The sequence below is a fragment of the Gorilla gorilla genome, chromosome 9 (assembly GCF_029281585.2).
Source record: "Gorilla gorilla gorilla isolate KB3781 chromosome 9, NHGRI_mGorGor1-v2.1_pri, whole genome shotgun sequence".
NCBI classification, from domain to species: domain Eukaryota; kingdom Metazoa; phylum Chordata; class Mammalia; order Primates; family Hominidae; genus Gorilla; species Gorilla gorilla.
Genome location: NC_073233.2, coordinates 67837985 through 67862215, shown reverse-complemented (window position 1 = coordinate 67862215; position 24231 = coordinate 67837985). Strand labels below are relative to the sequence as shown.

The window sequence follows — 24231 nt, the reverse complement described above, 5'->3', positions numbered from 1 at the left end:
TGGAAGCCCAAAACTTACAGTTAATGCTACCCAATGTCATGATGGACCAAAAACATTGTGGCTTCCTAAGTTAGAAAATGCTGTATATTAAAATTTAAAAAGGAACATATTACTTTTTTCCAATCAATCCCCTTCCACTAGAAAAAACAGAAACTCATTTTTTTCAGGGTGAGGAGGAGCAGAGGGGAACATGGGGCATGGCTGCAAACAATAGTTATGTTAGTAGTATTTTTGCTATGATAAATTTTGTGTTTAAACTTGGTAAAATTTCATTAACTGCCAAGGGAGAATGAGGAATAAATTTCAAAAAATGGACAATTTCCTTTAGAGAAATTTCGAAGCAAAAGACTAATTTACATGAAAAGCTATAGAGAAAGCAGCTGGAAAGTCTATTTATACAGCGTTTATTCCACTTACATGAACATAATACATGTGTTATTAACAATTATGTTGGATTGTCTGTAAAAATTTCATAAGATATGAAACAAAACTGTGCATCATGTCAAGTTACTTCTCTGTTAACTACTTTTACAGTACATGCATGTGAGGCAAGTATCAAAAAAAGGCATAAAAGAAAAAACATTTTAAAAATTAAATACGTGTGTGTTTTTTTTTAATTTTACTGATTTGCTTGATGTACATGAAGTAATGACTATCAAGCAATTCGCTTTTACTGCATCTTTACTTTTACATTTGTTCTTAGGTTGCCTAAAACATTTAAATACAAAGATAATGAGTGTAGCAAAAATAATGAAAGCAAACAGCAGTGAACTTTACAAATATGGAATATAAACCACTTCTGCCCATATCCAGAGTAAATTGGTCTCAGCTCTGTCTAAAGGAGCACTTCTGCAGCTGTAGTCAAAGGTGTGCATGTTGAGATTGAGTATTCTGCAGATATATGTGGTTTAACATGTGATATCCATAGCATATCTGTTTCTACCACAGCCTTGTAAGTGCTCCAGACCTTAAAGTACCCACAGTTACACTATCTGTGACTGGAACGAATTATCCCTTTTATTCCCCATGGGGACAAATCAATATGTAAGCAGTTTTCTTCACTCAGACATGGAAGCAGTTTTAACTCTGGCCATTGTGAAGTCACAATGTACCAAAAGTCCTATGCCAAACATTTATAACTTGTATAAAAATTCCACATCCCCATATTTGCCATCTCAAGATGAAAAAAGATAACTCCCTAAATGTTGACTGGCTCTAATCTTCTAATATTAAACATAAAAACCACACGGGAAATATTAAAATTTAAATAGAAATTCCATATCTTGGCCATTCTGAATATTGCTGCAATACACATAAACCTGTCATAAAGCTAAACAAAAAACTATTTGTGGGACAGCATGGATGACAAATGGTCTACTGTGTAAATTTTAGGATGAGGCAGACAAAAGTTGGAGGGCTGGTTAACTTTTTCTTCCTCTTGCTTCAGTTTCGTCTCCTTGAGTATCCAATGTCCACAGTGTCAAGTTGTCTCTCAGTAACTGCATTAGCAGGCGATCTTTGTATGACTCTTCACTTAATGTATCAAGTTCAGCAAGGGCTTCATCAAAAGCTGCCTTTACAAGTGAATGAGATTTCTCTGGGGAGTTCAGAAGCTCATAATAGAAGACAGAGAAGTTTAGGGCCATACCCAATCTGATAGGATCTGTTGGTTGCATTTCCTTTTTGGTGATTTCACAAGCTTCTTGGTATGCTTGTTGTGACTGATCTAGGATCCCTTTTGTGTCATAACCAGCAGCAGCCTCAGGCCAAGTAAAAATAGTAGTCTCTTTTTGTTGTTGTTGTTGTTGTTGAAATGGAGCATTGCTCCCTCCGCCAGGCTGGAGGGCGATGGCGCAGTCTTGGCTCACTGCAACCTCCGCCTCCTGGGTTCAAACGATGCTTCTGCCTCAACCTCCTGAGTAGCTCAGACTACAGGCGCGTGCCACCATGACCGGTTAATTTTTGTATTTTTAGTAGAGATGGGGTTTCACCATATTGGCCAAGCTGGTCTCGAACTTGTGATCTCGTGATCCGCCCGCCTCGGCCTCCCAGAGGGCTGGGATTACAGGCGTGAGCCACCACACCCAGCCCTCCTTCATTTTTAAATAGAAGATTTTGCTCTCTGCTTCTGAGGCATTGGAGATCAAGAACTTTTCCAAAAGACATAGTACATAGCACATCATTGTAGATATCTCTTAGCTCCTTCTCAATTTTCTCTCTGTATTCTCAAGGCATCTGCTGTTTTTTCTCAGCACCTTCTGTCTTTTGCTCAATACTTGAGATGACCCTGCAAGATGACCTACAGACTCCTACAACATTTTTACAAGGAACTGAAAGACGATTCCTCTCCTCATTGGATAATTCGCCTCCTTTCTCAGTTAGGGACTTCATGCAGACTGCAGTGTCATCATATTGCTCAGCCTACTCGCCAGTTTGTCCTTCTGAACCAGTTCATTTTTATCCATGACTGGATGCTCTGTGTCCGGAGTAGGTGGAAGTAGACGGACAGGGGTTCAGCAGTCTCTAGGCAGCAGCAGCCGCAGCAGGAAGCTGAGATTTTGTCCCTGGATCTCGCTGCTCGAAAGCTCCTGTTTATTTTGTAACTGAAGTTTTGTACCCTTTGGCCAAACTTCCCTCCCGTCCCCTGCTCCCCAGTCTCTGATAATCATCATTCTACTCTCTGCTTTTATTAGTTCAACTTTTTTGGGTTTCACAAATAAATGAGCTCATACAGTGTTTGTTTTTCTGTGCCTAGCTTATTTCACTTAGAATAATGACTTCCAGTTCCATTCGTGTTATCACAAATGGAAGGATTTCCTTCCTTTTTATCACTAAAAAATATATTCCATTATATATGTATTCCACATTTTCTTTATCCATTTATCTGTTCATGGATAGTTAGGATATTTCCATATCTTGGCCATTGTAAATATTGCTGCAATGAACGTGGGAGTACAGATATCTCTTCAGCACACTGATTTCAATTCCTTTGGATATATACCAGAAGTGGGATTGCTGGACCTATTTTTAACTTTTTGAGAAACCCCCACACAGTTTTCCCTATGGCTGTACCAATTTATGTTCCTACCAACAGTGCACAAGCGTTCGCTTTTCTCTATACCCTGGCCAACACTTGCTATCTTTGGTCTTTTTGATAATAGCTATTCTAACAGCTGTGAGGTGATAGCTCATTATGGTTTTGATTTGTATTTCTCTAGTAATTAGTAATGTTGAGCATGTTTTATGTAGCTGTTGGCCACGTGTATGTCTTCTTTAGAAAAATGTCTATTCAGGTCATTTGCCCATTTTTAAAAATAAGGTTATGTGGTTTTTTTCTTCTGAATTGTAGGAGTTCCTTATATATATTGCATATTTACCTCTTATCAGATAAATGGCTTGCAAATGTTTTCTCCCATTCTATATATTGACTTTCCATTTTGTTAGTTTCCTTTGCTATGCAGAAACTTTTTAGTTTGATGTGACTCCAGTTATTTATTTTTGCTTTTGTCACCTGTGCTTTTGGTGTCTTATCAAAAAAATTATTGCCAAGACCAATGTCAAGGAGATTTCCCTATGTTTTCTTTCAGAATTTTCATCATCTCAGATCTTACATTGAAGTCTCTAATTCATTTTGAGTTAATTTGTGTATACAGTATAAGGGTCCAATATCACTTTGTTCCATGTAAATATCTAGCTTTCCTAACACCATTATTTTTGTCTCAAATTTCCCAATTCTAAAACTATCTTGATTTTGTATACTTGTTTGATTTTCACTGGCACAGCAGTTATCCAAGCTCATATTATTGTCCAACTTTACACTGTTAATACCATTCTTACTGGGTTTCTTTTTTACATATTCACTTATGTACCACTGGGTTTCTTTTTTACATATTCACTTATGTACCAGCCCTCTCAAAGCTGTTATTCATAATGCAGCCATAGTGACCTTTCAAATTGGCATTATTAGTAATATCACCATCCTCTGAAATCCATTCCATAACACCCATTGCTTTATGACTGGATCTCTGCCTTCACTCCTTCTCACCCTACTGCCTCCATATGAATAGATATATAGATATAGTATTTTCCAGAATATCATATGAAAAGACTATATCTATATATCTATTAATATGGAAAATAGTTTGGTTGTTACCAGAGTTTGGGGTGGGGAGAGAAGTTGATTTTCAAGAGATTACAGAAGGGAACTCTTAGGATGATGAAACTGCTTTGTATGGTACTGTGGATACATAACTCTATGTTTCATTAAAACTGATAAAATGATGTTTTGCAAATAATGAACTTTACTGTAGGCTAGTTTAAAATAAAAATTCACCAAGATACCTATGGAACGCAGGATGAAATTTAAACTGTGAAAAATAAACAACATTAGAAATGCATGCCAACCTCACTGAAAGAGGTAGAGGTTAAAAGGAGCTGGCCTAAGTACCTATAAAAAACTACTTTGACTGCATACCTTAAAGCTAAGGATAAAAAGAACTGTACACAAACAGTGTACTCTAGGTGGTAAATTTATTTCTCACAAAAATACTGGTTAGCAATTCTGAAATGAATTTACATGTATACTAATGTTAAACAGGTAAGGAAATAAATTGTGGAAATTGTTGCCAGATTTATTATACTCAGAAAACAGGTTATAAATAAGCAAGGTTGAGAGGTTGCTAGAATGGACCCTGTGTGGCCATATTTGAGTGGAATTTATCAGTAGGAATTCATGATGGAGAGAGAGAGATGGATAGATACATACACACATATGATAATAAATATAGACATGTGCATGCATGGGTCAGTGTACATGCATATATTTCTTAGCTTTGTCTCCTGAGGGGGCCTAAAAGCAGTGACATACAGTAGCAATGAGCACATCTTGCCTCCAGGTCAGGTTTTCTAAATATAGTTCTCTAAGTAAAGAAACCAGGGCTCCCCGAAGAAATGAAAATTCTAGGTCTGTAGCAGGTGAAATAACATGAAGAATCTTGTAGTTCCAGAAAATATGGAAGTGCTAAAAACAAAACAAATATTGCTCATAACCAAAAGAATAATATAAATATTCATGAGTACATAACAATATAAATACTTTAATAAACAAATGAAAGAAGATACAAATCTTCCTTACTGAAACATTTAAATGATAAATAAAGGAGAAATGAGGGAAACAAAATCACCTTTTGAACAACACAATAGTATTTGCTGCAGGCGAAATCTACACATGAATGCTAAAACTTGTGGTTTTTCCCCATCTCTGTGGTGTAAATCCTCCCATCAGAGCTAACTTCAGGCTACCCAAACTATGTTGACCTGTGCTCCCTGAAAATTTATAATTGACTTCCACAAACCAATATAAGCCAGTCTCAGGACATTCCTGTGTAAATTTCTTTTTTTTTTTTTTTTTAGATGGAGTCTCACTCTGTTGCCCAGGCTGGAGTGCAGTGGCGCAATCTCAGGTCACTGCAACCTCTGCCTCCCAGGTTCAAGCGATTCTCCTGCCTCAGCCTCCTGAGTAGCTGGGATTACAGGCACATGCCACCACACATGACCAATTTGTGTATTTTTAGTAGAGACGGGATTTCACCATGTTGGCCAAGCTGGTCTCAAACTCCTGATCTCAAGTGATCCACCCATCTCGGCCTCCCAAAGTGCTGGGATCACAGGTGTGAGCCACCGTGCCTGGAACCTGCATACATTTTCAATTGCTTCTTAAAACTCACAGTGCTGCTCTCTCCCTCTCCCGCTCCCGCTGCCGCTCCCCACGGTCTCCCTCTGATGCCGAGCCAAAGCTGGACTATACTGCTGCCATCTCGGCTCACTGCAACCTCCCTGCCTGATTCTCCTGCCTCAGCCTGCCGAGTGCCTGCGATTGCAGGCACGCGCCGCCACGCCTGACTGGTTTCCATATTTTTTTTGGTGGAGACGGGGTTTCGCTGTGTTGGCCGGGCTGGTCTCCAGCTCCTAACCGCGAGTGATCCGCCAGCCTCGGCCTCCCGAGGTGCCGGGATTGCAGACGGAGTCTCGTTCACTCAGTGCTCAATGTTGCCCAGGCTGGAGTGCAGTGGTGTGATCTCAGCTAGCTACAACCTCCACCTCCCAGCCGCCTGCCTTGGCCTCCTAAAGTGCTGAGATTGCAGCCTCTGCCCAGCCACCACCCCGTCTGGGATGTGAGGAGCCCCTCTGCCCGGGGGCCCAGTCTGGGAAGTGAGGAGCGCCTCTTCCCGGCCAACATCCCGTCTAGGAAGTGAGGAGTGTCTCTGCCCGGCCGCCCATCGTCTGAGATGTGGGGAGCGCCTCTGCCCCACCACCCCGTCTGGGATGTGAGGAGCGCCTCTGCCCGGCTGCGACCCCATCTGGGAGGTGAGGAGCGTCTCTGCCCGGCCGCCCCGTCTGAGAAGTGAGGAGCCCCTCCACCCAGCAGCCGCCCGGCCTGAGAAGTGAGGAGCCCCTCCGCCCGGCAGCCGCCCCGTCTGGGAAGTGAGGAGCGTCTCTGCCCGGCGGCCACCCTGTCTGGGAGGGAGGTGGGGGCAGCCCCCGCCCGGCCAGCCGCCCCGTCTGGGAGGGAGGTGGGGGTCAGCCCCCGCCCGGCCAGCCGCCCCGTCTGGGAGGGAGGTGGGGGGCGCCTCTGCCCAGCCACCCCTTCTGGGAAGTGAGGAGCCCTTCTGCCCGGCCACCACCCCGTCTGGGAGGTGTACCCAACAGCGCATTGAGAACGGGCCATGATGACAATGGCGGTTTTGTGGAATGGAAAGGGGGGAAAGGTGGGGAAAAGATAGAGAAATCAGATTGTTGCTGTGTCTGTGTAGAAAGAAGTAAACATGGGAGACTTCATTTTGTTCTGTACTAAGAAAAATTCTTCTGCCTTGGGATGCTGTTGATCTATGACCTTACCCCCAACCCTGTGCTCTCTGAAACATGTGCTCTGTCCACTCAGGGTTAAATGGATTAAGGGCAGTGCAAGATGTGCTTTGTTAAACAGATGCTTGAAGGCAGCATGCTCCTTAAGAGTCATCACCACTCCCTAATCTCAAGTACCCAGGGACACAAACACCTCGGAAGGCCGCAGGGTCCTCTGCCTAGGAAAACCAGAGACCTTTGTTCACTTGTTTATCTGCTGACCTTCCCTCCACTATTGTCCTATGACCCTGCCAAATCCCCCTCTGCGAGAAACACCCAAGAATGATCAATAAAAAAATAAATAAATAAATAAATAAATAAATAAATAAAATTCACAGTGCTGTCATTTTATAATCTCTTGTGATGTACACCTCTCTCCAAACTTTTATTTTTCCATCTGCCCATTATACACTGAAGTTAGACCTACCAAAGTCTCTAGTTTATTCTTTGAATATTCAAAATTTTTTCTAACTTAAAGGCTTTTAATGTATCCTCTTTTCTTCCATTTGCCTTCCATCATGTTAACACTCAGTTATCTTTAAGAACTCAGTTGAGAAGAAAAGTGTTCTAAAAAATTATCACTGACATGTCTTCTAATCTGGGTTAGAAGCTCGTCCTACGTGCTTCTCAAGATTCCTATACTCTTCCTATGAGAGCCCTTGTGTGTTTCTAGGGGTCTGTATCTCCCACTACAAGCAACTTAAGAGCAGAGATTTTGCATCATTCTCTATTATATGCCAAGCTCTTAGCACAATACGTGACACACTGTAGGCACTCCCTAAATGATTGTTGAATTAGAACAGGAATTAAAAGAAATTAAAGAATGTGTAAGCAAAAGCTCGGTTGTATGTAAGAGAAACCCAATTCCCCCTGAAGAAGAGAAAGAGCTGGAGTCCTTTAAAATTAACTGCCTGTTTTTCTGTGGCTAGTGAGCCTTATCTCTCCCTTTCCCAGGCATTGTGAAGACCCTATTTCTCTAGCTGTGCAGGTGCAGGGTCACTAGGCAGATAAACTCGAGTCATAAAACATGTTTTTCCTTGAAAAAATAAGAAATAATGTAATACATGTCTTAATTGAATAACTGACTTTGTTTCTCACTTCTGTAATATGCTTCCCCCTGCACAGATCTTCCCCCGCCCCACAAAATGCTTAAAAGGTAACCGGACTCTTTGTTTGGGGCTCAGTCCTTTGGATGTTAATCCGACTGGGTCGGTGCACCTAAATAATTAAATAATTCCTCCTCAACCCCTCAGTCTCTCTGGTTCCTTAATTATCCCGCCACAGAATGGATTAAAAAATAAAGAAATAATTATTATATAAGTAGGCAACAAGTGGTAGAAAAGAACCTTTGCACATATGATATACATGTAACTAAAAATAAATTATTGGTATAAATTTATGGACACAATAAGTGCTTATATTTCTTATTCATAAATTTTATTTTTCTTGGATATTTATGAATGAGAAATATAAGTGCTTTAGCAGATTTATAAACGAGGAACTGAGGGAAGTTTTCACACCACATTGCCACCTTGAAAAGATGGCTATTGGAGTTGTTGGAGGTTATACGACGAGCCACAGTGGAAGTGTAAGTAAGTTTTCCACTGTATCTCTCCAGCACATCTGACCACAATCCCACCTTAGCTTTCACCAGCAACAGCAAGACCAACAACAACAGCAACATCATTATCAAGTACCTGTGGTGCTGTTTCACATTTTCTTTTTATTTTCATTTAACCCTCAGAGCAACTGACAAAGTAGTTGTTATTATTACACCTATTTTACAGATGAGGAAAAATAGATCAGAGAGATTAGATAATTTGCCCATGTTCATACAGGTAATAAGTGACAGTTTCAGAATTTGAACCCAGATGTGTCAGATTCTAAAGGCCTTATTCTTTAGTTCTCTACTTTACAGTTTCCCATTGTCCTTTGAAGAACACATTTGGGCTTGCTCTCAGACTCACCAACATAAATCATCATTTACATATCAGGGCATGTGTGAGTTCCAGCAGTTCACTGAAATAAAATCCCTGAGCCTTAACCCTCCCATCTCAAATACAGTGAAAATTTATTTTAATGATAATGATGGTAATTTTTTATTTGACACTTTTTATAATGCTGATGTTAAAGTCAAGAAGCATTTCTCTGTAATGGAAAAAATGTCTCATTTTTCTTCCTACTGGGCGGTCAGAAGTTGGATTTTAGAAAAAATATATTGAATAGGGATTATACCGCCTTCCTTCCTTAAACCTCATAAAGCAATGGAGTAGGTGGATAAGAAGAAATAGAACCAATTTCTGGAAACAACTTTGGAGTAATGATCATAGAAGTTGCAGATATCCAAGAATGCCTAAAGAATGCCTAAAGAAATATATCTGTCCTTCCATACCCACGACACACAAATAGGATTTATAGTTAGGAGAGAAAGGATAGAGTCAGTCAAACGTCCAAGGTTCTTGTGATTGGTGCCATGATAGAAGGATTGAGCTTTACGAACAGGCTCATGTTCTCCTGAGTTTGTGGGTGAAGCTCTGAGTCACTGGAGATTTAAGGTCAAATATTCATGCTCTCAGAATTATTTTCATAAGGAGGTATTCTTGATTACACAGAATTGGGAGGTGAGGAAATTTCCTAGAAAATAAAACAACATTAATGTCCAAGAACAGGATCATTATCTCCTTCTCCTCCCATCCCTTCCTGTTATCATCATAATCATCAACAATAAAATCCATTCATTGATGTTTACTGTGCCAAATGCCGTAAAGATTATATACACAGTACTCACAACAAACATTAGAAGAGAATGAAAATATTATTTTCATTTTACAGTTAATATATCTAAAATTTAGAAAGAATTATTAATTTTTCCTAGGTCATACAAGTAGAAAGTTACAAGTTATAAGAAAATAATAAAACTTAATTACAGCTGTATAAGAAAGTATGCTCTTATATATCAAGTACAGTATTTCCTCTTGCATTTTCACATCCAAATTCTTTTCTACCCTTCATTCCATCTCTAACATTCATACAATCTCTAATTCCGGGAACTCCACAAATCATTACCACATAAAGGTTTATTTCTAAGCATCAGAAACAACTTCAAACCCTATAGGGAGGCTTTGAGACCACGTGAATGATTAATCATTTGAAAAATCTCACCTCTCTTGAATTACAGCAGTTTGCATTGCACCACATGGCTACGGTAGAGACGGTTACGCATAATTCCAGCGAGGTGAGAATCAGCAGTAGAGACACCATGCCCTAGGGGATATGATGCCTTATATCAAACCCAGTGGCAACATCCAGAGGTTAAAAAAAAAATGTCAGCAGGAAACCAGACTACAACATCTCCCTCCCGTAAAGTGGAACAAAGTGAACCATAAATTAAAGACAGACACACATAACACTGTAGAAGAGATAGTATCTCAATCTAAAAGCATGAAAACATTTTCTCTAGAGAGAAAGATGCGTCACATTTCTATGTCAACGCATGTGAAGTAGCTACAGGGGGAAGAAGCTGTAGAAACAAAATTCTGACATTATCACTAACATCTTCCAATCTGAATAGTAGTAAACTAAGGAGAGGAGTAGGCAGTTTAGAAAAATGAACAAAAATGGCCCTTCCACAATTTCATTAATAGCACTTCATAGGGGTTTAGGCATTTACATTATCCCTAGAAATTAAACACTGAGCTAATATAAACAAAAAATAAAATTGTTGGGCTAATGATTCTACTATTGTTACTGAGGCACCTAGAAGCAACCAATACAATATATCCCTGGAGGAAAAATACCTCCAAATTCACAGAAAAATCAGGCTCCGACAAATATAAATTTAGATCATTAAAAATGTAATAAAGAAAATGAGAACACAAACTTCCATAAGTAGTGTCTCACCCATAGGTGGGAACTGAACAATGAGAACACTTGGACGCAAGGCGGGGAACATCACACACCAGGGCCTGTCGTGGGGTGGGGGGCTGGGGGAGGGATAGCATTAACAGAAATACCTAATGTAAATGACATGTTAATGGATGCAGCACACAAACACGACACATGTATACATATGTAACAAACCTGAACGTTGTGCACATGTACCCTAGAACTTCAAGTATAATAATAATAATAAAAAGAAAACAGGAAGCTTAGGAGTGAGTCTGCAATTAACAGTTCATAGATCACTGGGATGAAATGGATAATTCCAAAGGAAAATATTAATTTCTAAGTAGACTTCAGAAGAGGTAGAGTACCTGAACACAAATTTTTAAAAAATTGGTAAGGTTGGCCGGGCGCGGTGGCTCATGCCTGTAATCCCAGCACTTTGGGAGGCAGAGGCGGGCGGATCACGAGGTCAGGAGATCGAGACCATCCTGGCTAACACAGTGAAACCCCGTCTCTACTAAAAATACAAAAAATTAGCCGGGCGTGGTGGCGGGCACCTGTAGTCCCAGCTACTCGGGAGGCTGAGGCAGGAGAATGGCGTGAACCCGGGAGGCGGAGCTTGCAGTGAGCCGAGATGGCGCCACTGCACTCCAGCCTGGGTGACAGAGCAAGACTCCGTCTCAAAAAAAAAAAAAAAGGTAAGGTTATTAAAGAGCTTTCCTTTGAAAACACCATGCTCATTTCATTCTAAAGCGTAGTCCTTCAAAACTTCAAGTCATTATTTGAACATTCCAGATTGCAGAGAAAGTTGTAAATCTCTCAAGTTTGTTTTATTAAGCAAGGAGATATGAAATGAAACTTTATTTTTTTATTTTTTTATTTTTTGAGACAGTTTCACTCTTTTGCCCAGGCTGGAGTGCAATGGCGCAATCTCGGCTCACCGCAACCTCCGCCTCCCGGGTTCAAGTGATTCTCCTGCCTCAGCCTCCCAAGTAGCTGGGATTACAGGCGCCTGCCACCATGCCTGGCTAATTTTTTTTTTTTTGTATTTTTAGTAGAGACGGGGTTTCACCATGTTGGCCAGGGTGGTCTCGATCTCTCGACCTCGTGATCCGCCCGCCTCGGCCTCCCAAAGTGCTGGGATTACAGGCGTGAGCCACCGCGCCCGGTGAAATGAAACTTTAAAAAAAATCTCTCTGGGGAGTGTAATAGTAGTAGTTGTGGTAATAATAATTGTGTATCATGATATGCTAAGCCTTGTTTTAATTGCTTATCATATGTTAACTTTTTAAATACTCACATCAATCCTATGAGACGGGTACTATTGTTATCCTCATTTCAAAAATGAGAAAATTCAAGGGATTATCTAATTTGCCCTTCATTATAAAGCAAATAGGCGACAGACCCAAGATTCAAATTATGGGATGGGCGCGGTGGCTCACGCCCCTTATCCCAGCACTTTGGGAGGCCGAGGCGGGTGGGTCACAAGATCAGGAGATCAAGACCATCCTGGTTAACACGGTAAAACCCCGTCTCTACTAAAAAAATACAAAAAATTAGCTGGGCATGGTGGTGGCCGCCTGTAGTCCCAGCTACTCGGGAGGCTGAGGCAGGAGAATGCTGTGAACCCAGGAGGGCGGAGCTTGCAGTGAGCCGAGATCACTCCACTGTACTCCAGCCTGGGCGACAGAGCGAGACTCCGTCTCAAAAAAAAAAAAAAAAAGATTCAAATTATGGCACATTGGTGCCTGATATATTATTTTTCTGTACATCCTGGATTGTTTGAAATATTTTATACTTATACATATTTTTCAGAAACATACATTTGATATGGAGCCCATGTAATTGCATAGGTCCGGTGACTCTGAAAACTGACAACTCCTTAATAACTGGATATTAACTGCTAAATTTAGTGAGAGAAAAGCAATCCCCACTAGTGCAATTGTAGCACTGGCAATGTTCATTCCAAAACTGTTCTGTATCTAAAAAAGAATAAGAATTTTCAATTAATATATGCAGCACATACTTCATTCCTTTGGCAACAATTCATTGAAACAAACATTGATTGAATATTGTTTACACACCCATTGATACCCTAGATGCGAGGCTAACATCAATGACCAAAGAAAGATTTCTGTCCCCCACCCTCCATGGAGCTTATATTCTAGCAATAAAAACAAAGAAAAAAGTAAACATACTATAGGTAAATTACATAATATTTTTGAAAGTGATTAAGTACTAGGGGCTAACAGAATGGGATAAGGAGAATCTGGGAATCCAAAGAGAGGAGTGGGGGTTCATGATATTAAATAGAAATGACACTGGGGAGAGGCATGAAAGAGCTGTGGGTGCCAGCCAGGAGGATATCTGGGGGAATATCCTTGCAATTAGGGAAACACTCAAAATCCTGAGGCCAGAATCTTCTGGGGCAGCAAAGGGGTCAAGGGCGTTGGAGGCACGTAGTCAATACTAGGAAATGAAGAAGAAGGAAAGTTAACAGAGAGCCAAATCATGTAGGGCTCTGCAGATCATGAAAAGGAACTTGTTTCTAACTCTAAGAAAAATACAAAGCCAATGAAGGATTTGGAGCAAATAAATGATATACTTGGCTTTATGGTTTCAAGGGATCACTGTTTCTAGCAAGGCAAAGAGAAGTTCAACGATAAAAGCTAGAAGCCCAATTAGGAGAGACAAGGTGGATTGGATGAAATGTCATCAATAGAAAGATAAGAAAAGGTCAAAACTGGATATAATAATAGCTTGAAAGTAGAGCCAACATTATTTGCTGATAAATAGGATTCAGGATTGTGAAAGAAAGAAGACTCTGGGTTATTCTACGGTGTTTGGTCTGGGAATCTGGAATGATGACATTCCCATCAGCTGACATGAGGAGAAGGTTTGAGGAAGAAGACTGGGAGTTGAGCTTTGGATCTTTACATGCCAGTCTGATGATCAGGAGAGACACCTGGGCTGGAAATACTTATTTCAGGGTTGTGGGCATACAGCTATTACTTGAAGTCATAAGAATGTGTGAGATCACAGAAGAAGTACGTATGGATTGAGAGAGCAGGTGGCAAAGAATTCAGCTCTGGGGCACCAGAACATTAAAAGGTCAGAGACAAGGAGAGGAACCAGGAAAGGAGACTGAGATGGAGAAAGCAAAAGATGGGAGGAAAACCAGCCAAGCAATGTATGCTGGAAGCCAAGTGAGGAAATTCCTGGAAGGAGGAGTGGGAGACTAACTATGCTAAATGCTACTCATAGCTTAAGTTAGATGAGGATCAAGAGTTGACCGTTGTTTTAGCAGGGCGGAAGTTTTCAGTGATCTTAAAGACAGCAGTTACAGAAGGATAGTAGGGAATAAAATAAAGTCTTATTGAAGTGGGTTTGATTCAAACCGGTAGATGGAAATCAGAGAAAGAACATGATGATTCCTTTGAAGGAGTTTAGCTACAGAAGGAAAATACAAATTGTGCCTGTCCCTAGCAGGGAGAAATAATGTCAAGGTTTTCTTGTTTTGTTTTGTTTTTAAGTTGAGAACAGTAACTGGATGTTTACATGCTGATTAGAGATGGGGCAAGGTAACTCACGCCTGTAACCCCAGCCTTTTGGGAGGCTGAGGCAGGAGGACTGCTTGAGCCCAAGATTTTGAGACCAGCCTGGGCAACATGGCAAGATCCTGTCTCTACAAAAAAAAAAAAAAAAAAAAAAGACAGAAATTAGCCAGGGATGGTGGCACACACCTGTAGTGCCAGCTATGTGAGAGGCTGAGGTGGGAGGATTGCATGAGCCCTGGAAGGTGGAGGCTGTAGTGAGCTGTGACCACACCACTGCACTGCCATCTGGGTGACAGAGTGAGACTTGAAAAATACATATATAGCAGAGAAACACAAATTAAAGTGATGCACTTGTGTGGGGGAAAAAAGAATGGAATCTTATACTCATGTAGGGAGATCAGCTTTAAAGAAAATCACAAAATTTTCCTATGGTAAGAGGCTAGAAGAAAAAAATACATTGGTACAGATCTAGTCCATTAGTAGTGGAGGTCTGAAAATTCTCTTCTAATGGCTTCAGTTTTCTCAGAAGAGACAGAAAAATCATCAGCAGAGAGTAAGGATGACAGAAGTGGGATTGGTGTTTGAGGATACAGTAAAATGGTAAAATAGCTATCCATGGAGGAGGGAAAGTGAATGAATGGAGTAGGAAAGTGGAGTATCAGTGGCTACGTGACTCACTAAGAACACATCATAGAGACTTAGCAGTTGTTTAGAATAGAAGTTTGGACTTTCAGTTGTCAAACTAGTTAGCGGTGGGAGTTCTTACTTCCAAATAATTAGAATTGGTCAAACTTGACAACACATAAAAATCAAGAAGACTTTTTCTAAGCTTCAAGTTCACCAATATTAAGAGCAAGCATCCCAGGAATGCATCCTCACAATGTATGTGATCTTCTGCTGACCTACCATCTGAATACGTTAAGAAAACCAATTTTTTGTGCATTAAATGATACTCAGTGTCTCAGTTGTATTCATGGACACTTACTGTCCTACTGTTTATGAATAATATATTTCTACTCCTCTGATCATAGAAAAAGAGGAAGTGCTACTTACCCATGTTCTTGTGGGTTTTATCCCTGCTACAACAGACAAGGTTCCTGAACTACAGAACTGTTTGAAAACAGGAAGTAAAACAGATAAAGGAATATTAAGTCTTAACCATTTTCTTCTTGGTCCTCCCTCAGTTAGCAGATATCCAGCAATAGTCATACAAACCTCCTTTTTAAATTCACATCCTAGGACACAGAATTGTACTTGATGCTGCTCACTTTCTTTCTTTCTTTCTTTCTTTCTTTATTTATTTATTTATTTATTTAATCTTTCCATGCAATTAGTTTTATTCATTTTATTTTTTTAAATTTTTTTATTTCCATACGTTATTGGGGAACAGGTGGTGTTTGGTTACATGAATAAGTTCTTTAGTGGTAATTTGTGAGATTTTGGTGCACCCATCACCCAAACAGTATACACTGCACATAATTTGTAGCCTTTTATCCCTCACCTCCTTCCCACCTTTCCCCCTGAGTCCCCAAAGTCCATTGTGTCATTCTTATGCCTTTGCATCCTCATAGCTTAGCTCCCACTTATAAGTGAGAACATATGATGTTTGATTTTCCACTCCTGAGTTACTTCACTTAGGATAATGGCTTATGCAAGGATTTAATGACGAAGAAGCCAAAAACAAATGCAATAAAATCAAAGATAAATAGCTGGGACCTAATTAAACTAAGGAGCTTTTGCACGGCAAAAGGAACAGTCAGCAGAGTAAACAGACAACCCATAGAGTGGGAGAAAATCTTCACAATCTATACATCTAACAAAGGACTAATATCCAGAATCTGCAATGAACCCAAACAAATCACCAAGAAATAAACAAAAAATCCCACCAAAAAATGGGCTAAGGACATGAATAGACAATTCTCAAAAGAAGATATACAAATGGCCAACAAACATATCATTCACTTTTTAAAAATGAACCATCAGGGAAGTAATAAATAATCAAAGCTGAATGAATACATTTTAAAATCACCCCTATTTCTTCTGATTGAATGTTGACCCAGATAATGGAAATGATTCTTCTGACTTTCAGACAGTAATCAGCAGACAAATTTCTTAACTCTCAAGCCAGGACTCTCTGCTGTACCACAAGGCAATTCATCAATACCCATTTTTCATTCAATTTTTTAAGTATCTATAAATGTAACACATAGTTATATATAAGATAATTTTTAGGACTTCATTTGTACTTGGCAAATGTGGTTTCTCTTAATCAGAAAGAGATTTTTGGCCTGGCATCAGGGCTCATGCCTGGCAATTCCAGCATTTTGGGAGGCCAAGCTGGGAGGACCACTTGTGGTCAGGAGTTCGAGACCATCCTGGAAAACATGGTGAATCTCTGTCTCTACTAAAAATACAAAAACAAAAATTAGCTGGGCATGGTGGTGCATGCCTGTAATCCCAGCCACTCAGGAGACTGAGGCAAGAGAATCACTTGAACTGGGGAGGCAGAGGGTTTCAGTGGGCAGAGATCATGCCACTGCACTCCAGCCTGGATGGCAGATCGAGACCTTGTCTCAAAAAATAAATTAATTAATTAATTAAATTAAAAAATAAAAAAGAGTTTATTGTCTCTAATTGTTTATATCAAGAATTGCGAATCAAAACCACAGCATGCAACCTTCCAATAACCTACAAACAATATTTTTGTCATCAAACACATCTCCAGCAGTGGTATCTAAGAAATAACATACAGCCAGGGGAGTATGAATACTCACAAACACAGCACCCCAAATCGGGTAGCCTGTGTAGAAGGTGAAGAAAAAGAAGTGCTTTTGGAGGTGGTATGGGTGTTGCAAGGAACCCAGAAAGACACCCAAAGCCAGAATCATTGCTGCATTCAGGATCTGGATGGCCTGAAAGAAGAAAGGGGAAAAAGGCGTAACAGTCATATACTAAAGTGGACACTGAAAACAGGCCATTTTAATTTTCCTCAGAAAGGAGATGTCGGTGCTTGAAACGGTTAAAGTGTCAAGCCTAAATTAACAGAACAAGAGCTTATCTGAAAGAGATTTTTATTCCACGCTATCCACACCAATTCCAGTGGCAGCATTTCGTCTTCACCTCTCCCCCACATTTCTGTTCATTCTCACGAACTCCTCTCAGAAAATGGCAAGAGAGTAAAACAGACATGATTGGTAAGGTAGATGGAGTCAAAGTCTCTTCCCAGCATGCTTTTGCATCATAATATGATGAAGGCAGACAGAGGATAAGCCATATCCTACTCAGCCTTTCTCTCAACCCAATTTTTAACCCTTCTCTCAACCCAATTTTTAAATTTAAAATATAGAATATAAGCTTCATAGAGCTCAGCCTCCTCAAATGGCTGGTCAAAAGGCACAAAACAAAAAATGAAGGGTCTTGGAATCTGTTCTCCAAGGTTTGATGTTTTCTACCATGAGAAAATGCCTTTGCATTTCTGCTCCCCAGATCTATAAGAAGTCCCTGTCTTTTCTCCAACCATTATTAAGGCAGTGATAAATAACTCAGAATTTCCTCCTTCTCAGCATAAGCAAGGTTTTCTACATGATACAGTTGGCTCTTGAACAACATTGGGGTTTGGAATGCCCACCCCTTCATGGTGGTAAATCCACGTAAAACTTATGACTTCCCAAAAACTTAACTACTAATAGCCTACTGTTGACCAGAAGTCTTACTATTAATATAAACAGTCGATTATCACATATTTTGTATGTGACATATTATATACAATAAGCTAGAGAAACTAAAAACCTTAAGGAAATCATAAGAAAGAGAAAATGTATTTACTATTCATTAAGTGGAAATAGATTATCATAAAGGTCTTCATCCTCATCCTCTTCACGTTGAATAGACTGAGGAAGAAGAGGGAGAGCAGGGGTTGTTCTTGCTGTCTCGGGATGGCAAATAGAGGTGGAAGAAATCCACATGTAAGGGAATCCTCACAGTTCAAACACACATTATTCACAGGTCAACTGTATTTATTTTCTTCCCTCTTAAATCAGTGTTTAAACTAAGGCTGACTTACCCCAAGAACTTGTAATTTTGCTTTCTGATAATCTGGTGATCCATCTATGGGCTGGTAGACAGAAGTATTCCGCTCATCTGGTCCCGCCTCACTGCCTGGGGTACCACGGGCAGAGGCTGACCCCAGCTCTGCATTATCAACTTCGTGGGAGGCCATTGGGGTTGTTTATGGCTGTGATAGAAAAGAAATCCAAAGCCTTCATGCTTTCCCTTTTTCCACTAGCTACTAAAATTTTGAGTGTTACAGAAGGGTTCAATTCTGTCCATACATTACAATGACTCTCCACAAATGGGACACCAGGGCAGAGTAACAGAGTTTGTACAATATTCAATTCTGTCTTGCCTTGGAGTAGTAGACATCATCGGGTCATTGTAGTAGGCCTTGGTGCTTCACTTAACTTTGGAATGGTAAAGAGCAATTTCTTTCTCATTTTGCATGCACTGAGATATAGTCCCTGCCTTTCTTCAAGTCAGTCAAGGGCAACCAGACATATGGTTTCTCTGAGCAGTGGTCTCTTTATAAGAATAATGGCTTTAGTCACATTCCAGTAATAATAGTAGGTGTCATTTATTTAGTACTTATTACTATATGCCAAGCACTGTCTGGATGCTGTGAATGTATTAATATACTTAATCCTCTTATAATATTATTATTATTCCCATTTCACAGATGAAAAAAATTGAGGTATAGAGAGACTGAGAAACTTACCCAAACTCATATGGCTTATAAATCATTTCAGATTTTACTAAAAACATTCTACTCTAAGGTCCAATATTTTTCAAATCACCACATTATATAGCACTATATAGAAGACGTCTTTCTGAGTATCAACATAGCATGGTAGAGTTTAAGCACTATGGAAGATCCAAATTCAAATCCAGATTTCATCACTTACTAGTTGCATGACCTTGTAATGGGAACCTCAGTTTTCAGAGTTTAAGCACTATGGAAGATTCCAATTCAAATCCAGATTTCATCACTTACTAGTTGCATGACCTTGTAGTGGGAACCTCAGTTTTCACTTCTGTAAAAATGGGAATAATTTTAATTTTATATTAACATTGCGAGAGTTGACTTTGATAATGTACGGAATTCTTAACCTGTGAACAGGTGGTATCAGCTTTTAACTTATACTCTGCCTTCTGACAAAAAGGACTTCAAGTTTGTATATATATAAGGGTCACAAAACAACCACCTCAATCATTACAGCTAAAAAATATGTATCACTAAAGTACACACAGAATGCTTACATTGGACTTCTGAATGTTGGGCAAGATAACTTCCTAATTCATAGTACCCTGCTACATAAAATAGTTGTAAAATGCTTATATGCTTTTATAACTGATGAGGGAGATGGCATGAGATGAACCATAAACAAACACATAAAATGATGCTGTATTCTGCCATAACTATCGATTGGGTTAAGAATAAGATCTTAATATAAATCATTCTACCATAAAACACATGCACGTGAATGTTCATTGCAGCACTATTCACAATAGCAAAGACATAGAATCAACCTAAATGTCCATCATTTGTAGACTGGATGAAGAAAATGTGGTACATACACACTGTGGAATACTATGCAGCCATGAAAAGGAATGAGATCATGTCTTTTGCAGGAACATGGATGAAGTAGAAGCCATTATCCTTAGAAAGCTAATACAGGAACAGAAAACCAAATACCACATATTCTCACTTATAAGTGGGAGCTAAATGCTAAGAACAAATGGACACATAGAGGGGAACAAAACAACTGGAGATTATCAGAGAGAGGAGGGAGGAGATCGGGAAAAATAACTATTGGGTACTAGGCTTAGTACCTGGGTGACAATCTGCACAACATACCCCTGTGGCACGAATTTACCTATATAACGAACCTGTACATGTACCCGTAAACCTAAAATAAAAGCTTTTTATTGAAAAAGAAAGTATAGTATCTTAATTTCTACTCTTTGTTACAAATTATATACTAGATCCATTTTTCTAATAACTTAATTTTTTGTCAAGCTAAATACACGCCACTTTCAGGATGTTTACCTTTCTGATACTCTACTCTGGGGGTGTGTATGACCCTCATTTAAGTGTGATGACAAATTTACTAAGCATTGACTTAAAGTGAGAGTCAAGCCATGTTTTATTATTACACTGGGAATTGCTATAAAAGTTCATAAAATTCTCTACCAATACTGATAAAACATTTATTATAAATGTCATAAAATTTTGCTACCAATACTCTTCATCAAAGTTTCCTACCAATATTGATTTTCATGCCAAGATTAAATTACATTCTGTATGTATTTAAATATGGATAAATGTGAAATGACAAGGAACCCTTAACCTCCCGTGTTCAACACTGCACAGAACCCAAGAGTGAGGGAAGATCAATAAAGTTTAAAGCAAACTCTATGTGAATGAGTTCCTAACGTAATTATCTGCAAAAAGTATAAATAAGAATAGCCAAAAGCCAAGACTTCAAATTTATCCACTGGGAAATTTGTGTGTATTTTGGATTAAATATCTAATGAACTAAGATGCATTCAATATGGAGAATGTTGCTGCTTTATGACCAGATAATTTCTCGCCTACGTCTCCCGCCTCACCCCTCACCCATCCCTAACTCAAAACTCCATCCAGCCTTATTTTCTTGATTTGTCTTCCTTCAGAAGTTCTAAGCCCTCAAACGTCTTCAATCCTCTGTGCTATCCCCCATTCCTGAAAGACAAGTCCCCTCAAGCTTCACCTGGATAATTTCTGCTCTCCTTCCAGACTGATTTTTTTTTTTTTTTTTTTTTTGAGTTGGAGCTTTGCTCTGTCTCCCAGGCTGGAGTGCAGAGGCCCGATCTCAGCTCACTGCAACCTCCACCTCCTGGGTTCAAGCTATTATCCTGCCTCAGCCTCCCAAGTAGCTGGGATTACAGGCGTGCACCACCACACCCAGCTAATTTTTGTACTTTTAGTAGAGATGGGGTTTTACCATGTTGGCCAGGCTGGTCTCGAACTCTTGACCTAGGTGATCCACCCACCTCAGCCTCCCAAAGTGCTGGGATTACAGGCATGAGTCAATGCGCCCGGCCCTTCCGGACTGATTTTCAGCCCACATGTCATACTTCCAGGACGCTGTTTTTAGTCCTGGCCAACTCTGGAAGAAGCATGCACCCCTTTGGGTTGCTCTCAAAATTTCCTCAACTTTCCTTCTCATACCACTTAATCAGCCTGAGCTTTAATTGCCTGGATACTTGTCTGTTACCTCGCTGTCTACTCATCACTGCAACTCCAGTGCCTAGCTCAGAATCATCAGATGGCAAGCACTCAGTTAACACACATGTTCAATCAGTAACCAGACTTTTGGTCCAGCCCAAGGTAGCCATCCTGATAAATGATAATGGAAAATACCTCTGCAAGCACTGGAGCCTCTCATCTCAAGAAACTCCAAGAGCATTTCTGAAGAGAGCAAATATCTAACCATATTATTTAACTTGATTTGTTTCAAATAATCAAAATAATCGGAGAATTTTCAGCCTCCAGGTGAAACAAACTATGTTTTCTAAAATTTGGTTAAATCCGTTATTTATTTGTTAAAAAAATCAGAGAAATGGTCCGGGTGCAGTGGCTCATGCCTGTAATCCCAGCACTTTGGGAGGCAGAGGCGGGAGGATCTCAAGGTCAGGAGATTGAGATCATCCTGGCTAACATGGTGAAACCCTGTTTCTACTAAAAACACATAAAATTAGCTGGTTGTGACAGCACGCGCCTGTAATGTCAGCTACTCAGGAGGCTGAGGCAGGAGAATTGTTTGAACCCATGAGGCGGAGTTTGCAGTGAGCCGAGATCGTGCCATTGCACTCCAGCCTGGGTGACAGAGCGAGACTCTGTCTCTCTCTCTCTCTCTCACACACACACACACACACAAAATCAGAGAAATGTAGATTTTCTAGGAAACTGCCAGTTAAGTTCATCTCTCCAGCTCTTAGTATGTGGCAGGCATTTGTTCTAAGGGCTTTATCCATGTTTACTAATTTAGTTCTCACAACATCAGATGAATGGGTACTACTGCTATGATCCTTTCCATCTAACAGATGAAGAAGCTGAGGAGCAAAGAAGTTAAGTAGCTTTCCCAAGCCCACACAGCCAGCAATTTGAGAAGCTAAAAATCAGAACCTCAAGCTATCATTACACTCCACTGTCCCCTGAGCTATGCTAAAATGCACTTTGCAGACCCCATACTTCAGGCATATCGAGACCACCCCTCATTATCAGAGCTGGCAGACAAACTCAGGTGCAGCCAGTGGGATTTAATGTACCTAAGAGGTGCGTGTGCATGTGTGTGTATCCATACCCACATTTTCCCAAAGAAATTGCTGTATTATTATGTCTAATACTTTTTATCATGGCTCCAAAGGAATCATCACATCCTAAAGAGAAGCCATGTTCACAGTTAAATGTTCCAAACCTCTACATAGCAAACAAACAGAGACCTTTGCAGACATCCCCAGTAGTCCACTGGGAGGCATTTTAACAAAAGATATAAAAGAAAGGGGAATGTCTATAGAGGGGGAATCTATACCTTGGAGGCTTCAGGCTTTGGCAGACGGCTTTCCTCCCAAGTCCACCTTGTCACAAGTAGGAGACACTCAGAAAAGATCACTACAGCAACTTTTCCCGATAACGGAAGCCTCCACAGACTTAACGTTATCTTTGCCTTATGCAACACTTTAGAGGACTTGGTGAAAGTGTTTTGCGGGCTGACTGACCAGTGTGCTAATCACATCTGCATTTGGGGCCTCACTGATCCATTGTGTTTCCCCAGGGCTTAGTGATGATTAGGAAACTGGTGTGAGGGATAACTGTCTTCTGGCTTTCAGATGTTGCTTAACACATTGTTGGAACAGGAAACACAAGCAACAAATATGGGTAGACAAGTGGGAAGAGGTTGTGGGATGGGGGTAGAACAGTGTTAGGTGCATAGCAAGAAGAGACAAAGTCACACTGTAAGAGAAGCATCTGGAGGAGGGAGGTGGTCACTCAGGCACTTATTTTACATGATGTGCCAGCAACGGTGCTATGTACCTTATATGCGTGATGACATTCAATTCTCACCTGCTTAGAGAGGTTAATTACTTTGCCCAATATCACAGATATAATAATAATGCTAATTATTGTTTCAATGTATTAAATTGTTACTACATACAGGTCATTGTTCTGAATGCTTTACATATGTTAATTCATTTCATCCTCACAATAACCCAGGACCCAGGTACTAGTATTAACCCGATGTTATGGTAGAGAAAACTATGGTATAGAAATGTTACCCAGCTTTCCTAAAATTTAACTGGAAAAGCCCTGTGCAAAATCTCTGTTTTGTACAATGGTGAAGCCCGAAGTGTGCCTGTTATCCTAATATGATTGTGAACACCCCTCCTTTCAGTTTCTTTTTTGTTTTTTGGTTTTTTTAGGTTTTTCGTATTTGTTTGTTTCGTTTGTTTATTGAGATGGCGTCTCGCTCTGTCATCCAGGCTGGAATGCAATGGTGCGATCTTGGCTTACTGCAACCTCCGCCTCCCGGGTTCAAGCAATTCTCCTGTTCCAGCCTCCTGAATAGCTGCAACTACAGGCATGCACCACCACGCCCAGCTAATTTTTGTATTTTTAGTAGAGACAGGGTTTCACCATATTGGTCATGCTGGTCTCGAACTCCTGACCTCAGGTGATTCACCTGCCTCAGCCTCCCAAAGTGCTGGGATTACAGGCATGAGCCATCGCGCCTGGCCTCCTTTCGGTTTCAAAAGTGGCCAAATTATATGCTTATCCTAAATAAATGTC

General features: G+C 40.2%; 1 protein-coding gene and 1 pseudogene across 2 annotated transcripts; both read right to left on the bottom strand.

Moving 5' to 3' along the window:
- Window positions 1-1421: 1421 nt before the first annotated feature.
- LOC101148001 (14-3-3 protein zeta/delta-like) lies at window positions 1422-2489 on the bottom strand (annotated as a pseudogene).
- Window positions 2490-8593: 6104 nt separating this feature from the next.
- Window positions 8594-23177, bottom strand: MS4A3 (membrane spanning 4-domains A3). 2 transcript variants are annotated; one of them, XM_055355457.2, is made up of 8 exons: window positions 22976-23029; window positions 19304-19432; window positions 18409-18579; window positions 17120-17257; window positions 15399-15455; window positions 12612-12770; window positions 10066-10167; window positions 8607-9537 (listed from the first exon to the last, which is right to left on the bottom strand). In XM_055355457.2, exons 3-8 carry the CDS (start codon window positions 18562-18564, stop codon window positions 9508-9510), a joined length of 642 nt encoding a protein of 213 aa, XP_055211432.1. In that variant the 5' UTR covers window positions 18565-18579; window positions 19304-19432; window positions 22976-23029; the 3' UTR covers window positions 8607-9507. The 2 variants fall into 2 exon arrangements, with proteins under 2 accessions (XP_004051308.1, XP_055211432.1); XM_004051260.5 differs by lacking the exon at window positions 19304-19432 and having other exon boundaries at window positions 8594-9537; window positions 22976-23177.
- Window positions 23178-24231: the final 1054 nt, after the last annotated feature.

Excerpts from the sequence above, each read along its gene's own strand:
- MS4A3 (XM_004051260.5), bottom strand. The coding sequence starts at position 18,564 with ATGGCCTCCCACGAAGTTGATAATGCAGAGCTGGGGTCAGCCTCTGCC. Across the intron at positions 17,258-18,408 it reads CAAAATTACAAGTTCTTGGG|GCCATCCAGATCCTGAATGC; the intron begins GTAAGTCAGCCT and ends TTCTTCTTTCAG. Across the intron at positions 9,538-10,065 it reads ACTGCTGTAATTCAAGAGAG|GAAATTTCCTCACCTCCCAA; the intron begins GTGAGATTTTTC and ends TTTATTTTCTAG.